We start from the raw sequence: 10911 nt of genomic DNA, 5'->3' as shown, positions 1-10911 counted from the left end.
AACATGTGCTAAATTTGAACATGTGCCTCACAAATGCAGATCACTTATCACGGGTTTCCTGCTGATCCAGTGATGCGAAAGAAGTGGATCGCAGCCATCAAGCGTGATGAAGGGCCACTTTTTACAGTTTCGCGTTCTACTAAAGTCTGCTCCCATCACTTCCTGGAAACTGACTTTGTTGCAAACGTTGCCAGTGGTCGTCGGTACCTGCACGAGTCTTGCGTCCCATCGCAATTTTCCTTTCGCCCAAAAAAGCCCCTAAGGAAATCTCCTCGCAAAAGACAAGTGACAGCTCCACCGCCAAAAAAGAAAAGCAGGAATGAAGAAGTCCAGAGTCCAAATGCTGAAGCGAGTGCGACTGGTGAGGAAGACACCACGAGACACAGTCCTGCGGAAATGCAGCATGCAATTTCCGACAGCGAGGACCCGGTTCAAACTGCCACCTGTACTGCGTGTTGTGCTTTAAAAGAACAAGTGGTTCTTCTAGAACGCGAACTTGCAGAAAGTAAAGCAAGGGAGCTGAAAGTTGAGCGAGAGAATGAGCGGCTGCAGCAGCAGCTCCAAGCGACGACGGCTGAAACTGCTATGCTTCGTGTCGAGCTTTCAAAATCCCAAAAGTGCTTGAATGAACTTGAGGAGTCCATTCCATTTGGTATCAACAAGTTCAAAGAAAATGACGACGAGATGGTGTTTTATACAGGTCTGCCCAGCTACAGTCACTTCTTGTCTCTTCTGCACTTCCTCGACCCTGGAGAAAGTGGACAGAATATACTGCGGACGGAGAGTGCCACCAGCAGCACCCGCAGCGAACAGCTGCTAGGACGACCTCACAAGCTCAGAGTGGAGGACCAACTGTTCCTTGTCCTTGTAAAGCTGCGGCTCGGGCTGTTTCACCAGCACCTTGGCCACCTGTTCTCCATATCAGTGAGCACTGTTTCAAGAATTTTTTCTGTGTGGGTAGACTTCATGTACCTGCAGCTTCAAGAATTGGAAGTGTGGTACTCGCGAGAAGCAGTTGACGAGGCTATGCCTGCTGCTTTCAAAGAGAAGTATGCCTCAACACGTGTGATCTTGGATGCAACTGAGATCAGGTGTGACGTGCCTTCGTCATTTGTGACACAGTCGCGCCTGTACTCCCACTACAAGTCAACGCACACCTTCAAGGGGCTTGTTGGTATAACCCCCAACGGGCTGTTGTCGTTTTGCTCAGAGCTGTTTACAGGAAACACCTCTGACAGGGAGTGCGTGCTGAGAAGTGGTTTTTTGGACTTGCCGTTCAACCCTGGGGATGCTGTAATGGCTGATAAAGGGTTCGTGATAGAAGACTTGCTCAAGGAAAAAAATGTCAAGCTAAACATCCCACCATTCCTCAGGTCTAATCAGTTCACAGCAGAGCAAGTGGAAGAAACTCAAGAGATAGCGGCAATCAGAATACACGTAGAAAGAAAAATCAAGCGCATCAAAGCATATCACATATTTGACCGTTCCATCCCCATCACTCTTGCACCTCTTGCGAACCAGATGTGGGCAATATGTGCGATGCTGACGGACTACCAGTCGCCACTTATTAACGACATAGACGATGAAGAATAGGATACAGAAAACAAAAAGTATGAAGTTTCAGTTGGCCGCAGCTCTTAACCTGGTTTTGTTCAATTGTGAACATCAGACATGTCAGAGAAATTTCTTAAGATATGTTAAGAAATACTCGATGGAATGCAATCCTGAACTTCTCTGAGGCCCCTGTATTCTTGTGTTTTTCAGCGTCGTTTTTTTCCTCTGGAGATTTGTTGTACTCAATATTTTTTTCTTATACGTGTATAAGGTTACATACGTACATTTTCTCAACCCTTCCTCATGGAGTTGCAGTGTTTATTTGGTCTGTTTTTGGTATAGGATATGTGTGAGGATGTACTACCTGTTTTGTAACGACATGTTTACGCACTTTTTCAGTCCATTTTTTTTTGTAGTTCAATAATGACTCCTAAGCTGCTTCCAAACTGCAAAAGGAGCCGAGAACTAGTCAGGCCTCGTGGCCTGTTGTCTGAGCTTCCTCTTCAGCTTCAGGAAGAAAAACTTGATTGCCAACTTGCCAACATTGGTTGGTGATGCGTTCATAAATCATTGTGCAGAGTGACCAAGGGCATTCATTCATCAGAAGTCCTCGATGAGATTTAATTCTATTAAATTGTCTTTGAAAACTGCGAAGTCTACAGTGATTTTGTTTTGGTAAGCGATGCGCAAAGCCGTTTTTCTACATTCCAGACAATGCATGATCTTCCTAATAGCGAAAGCAAAAAATCATGCGCCCTTTATCTCACGATGATTAAATGAAAGTGAAGCTTCCCCATGAGGGACTCCTTGGTTGGCATCTCGAGTTTGCACTTAGATTGCTTGTCATCTGAGTTTGTACTTGGACACACACAGTTTGATTTTTAAACAGCAGCGTCTTTATCACTGACCGTGTTATTTCGCACGAACAAAGCTCCACATTCAGATGTCGTCATTAGACGCAGGGGTGCATTGTTTTTTTATTCAACAGCCTGTAACATCCGGGGTGATGCCAGTTTGGTCATCTCTCTTTTTTTTTTTTGTTCGCTCATGCACCCCTTGTTTCAACCTTGTCAGAAATGGCGCTATTGGATATATGTCGGCTTCATAACTTTGAAGTTAAGGTTCTATTCCGACCACTGAATGCATATTTTTTTACCTTACCTAGGGTCACCATCATATAAACTTGGCTTTCCTGCAGTGCGTTTTCAATGTGACATATGCTGTTAGTGAAGCATACAAAGCTTCGCTGTAATATTCCGCTTTATGAAAAAATGAAGCGGTGGTGTGCATAAGGAGGGCCCAAAAACTGGCCCACTGCGCCAATAAAAAAAATTACGCAGGTCTGGGTGGGCAAAGTAAATTTATTGTGGCCTTCCACTTAGAAGCATCTTAGAGACTTATTTAAAGCCTCAAGTAATCTCAGCGTATGCTAGTTACAAAAGTGGCAACAATGTTTAGACACATCGTGAAAATGAATGGAAAAGTAAGCAAAACAATCCTCCATGAGTACGCACTGGCACCATAAAGGAGATCATGAAATCAATCAAGATGATGACCCCTAGCAAGAGACCTAGCATTTCCCGTCTCCCCAAGGCTTCCTACACACTTATTACCGCACAGCTGGTATCTTCAATTTCTTGTATATGCAATGCTGGTATGGTGATATAATAAAATCAAACACAGATTTCTATCACAGTAAAAGCATTTACTCTACAAAAAACATTAAATTGATTCCAAACTGTATACACTTGCGCACAAACAGACAATCACAAACAATATCACTGGCAGTATACTTGATGGTACAGAGCAAACAACTGCCTTTCTATGAACAGAATAACCAGATTGGTTATGATGAAATACTCAGTTGCAAAACCAGTAAGGCTACCGTTGACTTCTATAATCTCATTTGCCAATTGCAAGCTAAATAGCTTCACACCAGAAACTAGCTGTGATATCTTGGGGACTATCACAGAGCTTTGCTTGCATAAGGCATGCTGAATCACAGTGCACAGACCAAAAACTTCAAAATCAGACGCTATTCCTTTCTTCTCGGGTGTTTTATCCCGGAACTTGACCTGCATAAACACAAGCTAGATCTCACAATTACGCACGCTACACACAATGAAGCAACTCGCGGAAGGCGTTTTGATCAGCATCATATCACAGAACGTCATTGTATCACAATGCATAACATATGCTTCAATGGAGGACTTTCCCATGCTCATTTCAACACAATACTTGATACTTGGGGATACAAGGTAAAACTCGCAGCAAACATTCTGCTGAAATTTCGCAGCATTGACTAGGTATCAGCCTAGACATGCTTCTCTGGAGGCTCATTCTTATTTTGAACAGCTGATCACAGAACATGGTGTCCAAGCATGCAAATGCCTTTTCTGGCCATAAACAGTTCCAGTAAACAAAAACCGCTGCAGAAAGTCAAGCTATGATTAAGAGCAGTGTTTTTTTTTACAACTATTCGCTTAATGCTGTCAAGACAAAAAAAAACAGTTTATCATAGTAGTTATTTGACAGCTGCAACTTCTGCCATCTGCAGTCTCAGGTCCCTGAGCGCATTCCCAACCAAACAAGACTAGTGCTTGAACGAAGTTTCCTGTTACCTCATGTTAGGTGCAACCTCTGTGTGCACATGACCAGTGGGTTCTAACATGTTAGTTTCCTCGATGCACCTACAATTCGCCACGCTGGTTCAGCGGCTGAGGCATTGTGCTGCTGAGCTCAATGACGTCGGTTCAATACTGGCCACGGCGGTCGCTCTTCAGGTGGAGGCAAAAAGTGAGGATGCCCTTAGTTGAGATTTCAGCGTACGTTCCAGATCAGCAGGTAGTCAGAATTAATCTGGAGCCTTCCTTTACATCACCCCTCATAGCCCAGGAGAAGCATTGGCAAGCTAAAGCACTGAAAATTTAAAAACAACTTTTCGATTAGCCTACGTGCTGTGCAGGTATGGCAGCAAAGTGCCAAAATAAAAGTCGTCCAAGATGTCCCTTGTGCTCTCCCACTTGCCCTGGTCAAACCTCACCCTCTCAATAAGAATGAAATCAAACCCGTACACAACAAAGTCCCCCCACGTAAGGCCAGACACCCCCATTTGTCCAAGGAGTTGGTAATAGTACGGGTGGTCTCTTTTCAGTTTTGGCTTGTCTTCATCCATCTCACAGCAGAAGTCGGCCGCAGCAAGTTGGCTTGCTTTGAGGTCACGTAGTGTATGTGGACACTTTATCTCCAGGACGCCGTAGGAACCTTCCACGGGATCAAACACGATCCGGTCGGGCGATGCCCCCAGCCAGGGAAACGATGGGTTCACAAGGAGCCCGCAGCTGCTCACAGCTACGCCGTGGTTGAGGTTGTTCAGCACCTCCTCGTAGCGCTGGGCAGCAAGAGGCTCCGTTGCAATGCCATGTCTGAAACAAACACAACCACAGGATAAAGCCATGTCACCCGAATAACTGCAATTACAAATCAGCCTAGAGGGACAACGAGCTTACTGTGCTATTAGTGCGCAGTGATGCTCAGGAAAAACGTAGCCTGGATAACTCTAGGCTATGTAAGGTTTTACTTAGGCAGAATTTCAGCATACGTGATATTGCTACAAGTGCTGCATCTTAAGATGTTTGAATTGTTACTTATAAATGTATGAAAAAAAAATCGTATTTACTTGATTGAGGGAACCCTTGACAGATCCCTTGGTGTTGTCAGGTTCTGCAGCCCTTTCGTTGACCACACCTTCCGAGTCAGTACAGTGCCAAACTTCGATGACGTCAAACGCAGGCGTCTCTCATTCTGCCATGTGGTGCTCGTCGACTGCTTGCGTGTGCCCCTTTCAAGATCTTGTGCTGTTTCCTTTGACACTTGTATGGTCTGGGCAAAGAAAAAACATAACGGCATGTCCCCAAACTTAGGAGGAACACTGAGAAGATGTAAGGCAACTATATTTGCTAAACTAAGTCCATTACACAGTGAAACAACATTTCACAAGGCGGGACTTGCGAAACAGAATTTTCTGAAATAGCTGCTTTGAATAGCCACGTACTGTGAATGCTGAAAACACTAGCACGGTTGAGGTTACTAGGCCTTCTAATAATTTAATTGAAAAGTACAAGTCAATTTTTTACCTGCACAATGTCATCTCCAGCAACGTGGGGTGGTGGCACCCACGGTTGGCATGATGAGAAAAACTGCAATGTCGGTAAGCTTTGTGCTTGACTTTGAGTGCGCAATGCTATGCCGGATAATTTTACATCAAATCCATGAGGCAGGAGGGACTGCTGGTAGCTCAGTGGCGCTAAAATAGACGCAGGACCATATCTGGTCTCCAGGTGCTGCTGCGACTGTGTCGAGAGCAGTGCCTTCGCGAAGGCATTCTTCGGGTCCAGCGCAAGCAATCCTCTTGCTAGTCTCTGTTTTGCGTGTTGTTGCTGCTGTACGCTTCGTGGGAAAGCACGGCGCTCTTTGGGACGGGCCAACTTCGGTAGTGCCGATGCGCCGTCTCTCACTCCTCTCCAGTTGAGAGACTGAATTGAGCGGCCCTTGATTTGGTTGCCGCGGGGTACACGCCACTGCTGGGGAAGATCCGTGCAAGACAGCTGCTCAGGGGGTTCCGAAAAGCCCTTCGATTGTAGGTGCATGACGGTTCGAATGGTAGCCATGAGGTGGTTGCACGCGACTCTTCCTGCAGGACAATCGCAGATGCCGTCGACGATGTTTTCTTTCTCCAATGCAAACATCACCAAATAAGGGCGGGCATTCTTCTTTTTGCTCCTGAAGCAAGCTGCCTTCACGTACACCAAACCATTGCTGCAAGGACGTAAAAATGGCAGTCAGATACTATTCATGGCACAGTACACTAATCCATGTACACAGTAAACTAATCTATGCCCAGGCTTATGTCATACCCAAACTGACCAATCAAACTTTAATAGCCAGCATCATTACAAATTCATCATCACGTGAGCCTGACCCTGCCCTTCAGATTGCTGTAAAACGTCTAATGGAAGCCAATTTAGAAGTAGGTGCACGAACTGCAAAAGATGCGAGCTTAATGTATGATTGTTGTATATTATACATGCGGCCAAGGGTAGGCACCCGCGAAGAAGTAACACGTCGTAGAATATTCACCCCTCCGTCGAACGACGACAATGGTTAAACCCGAAGCTTTCCCGCGACAGATTGTTTGGTTGCCGCCTCAGCTTGGGTTGAGTTTCGCATAACGCGAGGGACCCAGTTTCGATACCGGCCGCGGGAAGCGTCTTTTTCTTTCACTTTACCCGTTTTAGCGTTACAGACATCATCAGTGAGAACACCTAAGCTTGGCTTTAAAAACAATCGGAAGGACGTGGGCATTGCCAACGATGACGCTACTGCCAGTTGCGTTATGCAACTTTCACGTAGACAGCCGCGCTGATAAAACAATGTAAACATACAAACGCACTAACAATATGAGGCGGACGCTCAAGTCTAGGCACTCAGTAATTAAACCGTCGACATGTAGTACAAAACAAACTCCGCCTTACCTTAGTTGCTTGCTGTTCGTCTGCAGCGACGCTGTCTGAACATACTGCTCCACGTGAAAGTTGTAGCTTCTCTTCAAGCTGCGTGCGGTGCCAGTCCTTCGCGCATAAAATTCTTTCGCGCACTTCTCTGTCAGCGTCGGTATTGCGGACAGATTGGATTCCCAGCCCACGATAGGGAAACTAATTCTATCAGGAGCGTCCGACATATTATTGGCAGCGCATTTACCTTTACCTTAATAGCCGCGGTTCTGCTGCCGCATGCGTTACAACGTGCAGCCGCGCCGGCGTTATCATCAAACATGGCGGTGGACGCACAGTGTTGCCAACATGGTTGCTCACCCCCGGGTATTTTGAAAATTGTCTATAGGGAGGGACACGCATGCGCCCTCCGCTATCTCGACAGCAGGCGCTGGGCCGGAAGGTGTCGCGCCGATAGCTTTCGCGCACCGCTCGCTTGGTCCGGTTTATTCTGTGGACGCCTGTACGCCATGAAAGGCAAGAAGCGCGTACAGTTGAGCTTGCCTTCTTTATGAGCAGGTGCGTCGTGATGACATTGGATGGATTGAGGAGAGTCACCGGAGGAAATGTCCAATGAAGTCGCAAACCGTCCTCGACTTGGGGCCCAAACCTATACTCATACCTGCTGCATGAAACAACAAAAAATACCTTGATAAGTATACTGAATCGACGTTCCAGCAGTTACTAAGACAATCATCAAAAAACGGCAATGCCACCACAAATTGATCTTGCGAGCAAGTCTGTGCGTGCCAAAAACGCGTTTACTTCTACTAAAACTTTGCGTACCTGCACAGCTGGGATATATTTGCACATTAGTTTCCACTCCGAGACGAGTGACATGTCTCATTAACTTCACGTTACATGAGCGAATTATTTTGAAAACAGAAGAGTGCAATCAGTCGGCTTTTAAGGAATTCACTATAACTTGTACAAAGCTAATTTGCTTACCTGTCGTCTTTGGAGAAGGCGAGAAACTTGGTCCAACTGTACCGCCCTGTGTTGCTGCACCACAGAGCTGCGCAGGAGTGGTAACACTCCTTCCTCCGCTGCCAAATATTTAGAATACATTCGAATGTATTTTATAATGCAGCGAAACTTTCCGCCCGTGGAAGCGTTTAGGCAACCCGCGCAACCCTTCGCACGCTGGCTCGCTCACGCACGTACCGAACTGGCCCGCCGTGCGGTGCGCGCCGAGAGAAAGAAAAAAAAAATATTGCCGCCGGTGAGCTGTTGCGCATGCGTGAGGAGGCGCGGAAGCGTTGACGGTGTGGAAAGAAAGAAACACTGAGGGAAAGGGAAGTGCCACGCCGCAGCACCGTGCCGCTAGGATCGCCACAATTTCAGAAACCGAAACTAGCCAAAGTCGCCGACCAGTGGCCCTACTGCACGAGTGTTTCAATCAGAACGTGTATAGGCCTCCTGCGCTGGAGTTTTGGCGACATGCAGCGCCCCTAGCGGCCGACGCCTCTGGGTAGTACAAAAGCAGACGACCCTCGCCGCCTCCCATGTGTTTTCAATTACAAGCCAGAGTGAAAGTTGGTTGTGGCGCTTTGTGGCGTGTTTAAATGACTGAATACTGCATGAAATAGCCCTTAAAGTAGTTGCAGAGGCTAAACAAAATAATATCCGCTGAAAGAAGCCGATTTGTCGGCTTTCTTTTGAGCTAGCTGTCGCGGTGGTCGCGGCGTGGGACAGTATCGCCAGGTCGGGTGGTTTAACTGTTTGACGACAGTTACAGTTTTTTCTTCTTGTGTGCGGTCGACAAAGGAAAGTTCACGAGTAGCATAAACACGGAACGCTGCTCATCCTATATCCTGAGGTAACTGCAAAAGGTTGCTTCAGCGGGAGCATGCAAGCGAACGCAAGAATTGCGCAGCCGACTCAGCTGACACTGCTGGCCTGGCACCGCCTTTGAAACGAGTGGAAATTTTGTTTCGTATTTTCGCAAATTAAATTATTATTGCGTAACGTTTCACGCCGCACGATTCACGAACGGCAGGGTACATGTATACTAGCGAGTAGGTGGGGCAATAGCGCCAAATAAACAAATTAAGCGCTATTAAAGGACGCAAAACATGCACCAAATCACACGCCCGCTGCCTGCAGAGATGTGTACTTGTATAACATCACATAACACAGCCGCATACACGGCGCTTGGCCCCGAATGTATACATACGATCATCACTGACTGTGTTGGTTTTCTAGTGCAGGGGTCGTCGAATCTGAACGCCGACACGCCAGTTTTGACTTGAAATGGAGTTAGACAGCGAGACAATAGCAGAGAATTGGCGTCCTCCAGTTGAATTGCCCCGCCATCTTCACACTTCGCCAGATTATTGTCAAATATTATTAGAAATTCGCTGATTTTTTTATCTTTGCATTCAAAGCCCCCCTCCTCCTCCCCCCTCGATTTTCCGTCCAGCCCTCCGCCGTGTCGGCTGCATGGAATTCGGCCGCTGCTGACCCTCATCCTAGGCTATTAAGTGCGAACTGGAAATGTATGCTTCAAGAGCGTATTTAAGTAAAGTTAGAGCAAACAAGGATAGCGAGCGGCCTCTTAGTTCACCCGACCACTTTGTTTTACGGCCACTAATTTCAAAATCGCTATATTTCACGCTTCTGACGGTCGCGGCATTTTTTCACTGAGACACGCAACAAAACGGCAAGCTAACGCTGCACCATGTATTCGTAACGGCGACGCAAAGGAGCACTGTTTAATGAAAGTGCACGCATAGTGTGCAGGTACGCAAAAGAGCGGCGCACCGCAGCAGGCGAGCCTGCGGTCCGCCGGACTCGCTGGCTTTTTAAAGCGCGATCATCGCCGATTGCGTACCTCTTCTTTTTTGATCGGCTTTTTTTGAGAAGTCTTTGTCACCTAGAGTATTAGTTAAAACTAGAAATTTCACTTAATATTTCACTTTATACGACCATCGATCGGTGAACCTGCGAGTAGCAGACGCCGTCACGGTCCCGGCACTTTCGTCGGCGCTGTAAAAGTGTTTAGCGCTGCAAAGCTTGTTCCCCTAATGCCAAGTTGATCGCTGAAATAGATCGGACGCGTCGGGGATGAGCTAATGACCACGTCGCAAAATAATCGGGAGCATCGAGCTCATTTTGCTTCTGTCAACACGGGATCCTATGGGACCCGCGCAGCTTTGTACTACCCGGAAGTACTGCCCGGAAGCCGCTTGCGCAGCGCCCCCTGGGCAGTGCAGGAGGCCTATCCCATCTAGTGGAACCTTTCGTTGCTATTGCCGTTTGGCTTCTTAAATGACGCCAGGAGGTAGCGCTGGCAACAGCAGCCGACGGTTTCCTGACGTTGATGTATTATTTCATTTGCTATCGCAAAAACCAAGCATTCATGATCTTTTTAATAAAGAAACACTCTACATACCTATTGTAGATTGATTTTTTGCCTTATATTTGCGTAATATCTTGCTCTTATTCAACAATGTTGACAAGTAGGAACACTGACACCGGACTTAGACGTTTAGATGTGGCTGTGAGTATGTAAGACTATTGCGCAAATGTGATTTTACCAAGGTAAATATAAATGGTAGCGAAGCTTCGGGCGAAAAGCGGTTCAGAACCTATTGCCAGCGACATCAGCATGGGGGCTTATGGGAGTGGCGATTGAAGCGCGACTAGGTGAGAGGGAACAAACACTAGCAACGAAAAACCAAATTTCGTTCTACAACAAAACAATATTTATATTTTACGAACGATATTTATTTCTGAATCACATTTATTTAGGCCCAGTGTGCAAATAATTTATGAAAATGATGTTCATTCTCAAAAATCTTTT

General features: G+C 46.5%; 2 protein-coding genes across 2 annotated transcripts; one reads left to right on the top strand and one right to left on the bottom strand.

Moving 5' to 3' along the window:
• Positions 1-840: 840 nt before the first annotated feature.
• LOC144144994 (uncharacterized) lies at positions 841-1935 on the top strand. The gene has a single exon (XM_077676493.1). It carries the CDS (start codon positions 967-969, stop codon positions 1591-1593), a length of 627 nt encoding a protein of 208 aa, XP_077532619.1. The 5' UTR covers positions 841-966; the 3' UTR covers positions 1594-1935.
• A 2569-nt stretch (positions 1936-4504) lies between these two features.
• LOC144146498 (uncharacterized) lies at positions 4505-5179 on the bottom strand. Its single transcript, XM_077678443.1, has 2 exons — positions 5169-5179; positions 4505-4979 (listed from the first exon to the last, which is right to left on the bottom strand). The coding sequence occupies exons 1-2, from the start codon at positions 5177-5179 to the stop codon at positions 4505-4507; spliced, it is 486 nt and encodes a 161-aa protein (XP_077534569.1).
• Positions 5180-10911: the final 5732 nt, after the last annotated feature.

The sequence above is a fragment of the Haemaphysalis longicornis genome, unplaced genomic scaffold (genome assembly GCF_048455015.1).
Source record: "Haemaphysalis longicornis isolate Haplotype H1 unplaced genomic scaffold, Haemaphysalis longicornis Haplotype H1 scaffold_7, whole genome shotgun sequence".
Lineage (NCBI taxonomy): Eukaryota > Metazoa > Arthropoda > Arachnida > Ixodida > Ixodidae > Haemaphysalis > Haemaphysalis longicornis.
Note: the sequence above shows the minus strand (reverse complement) of the source record. Positions and strands in the feature narration are given on the sequence as shown.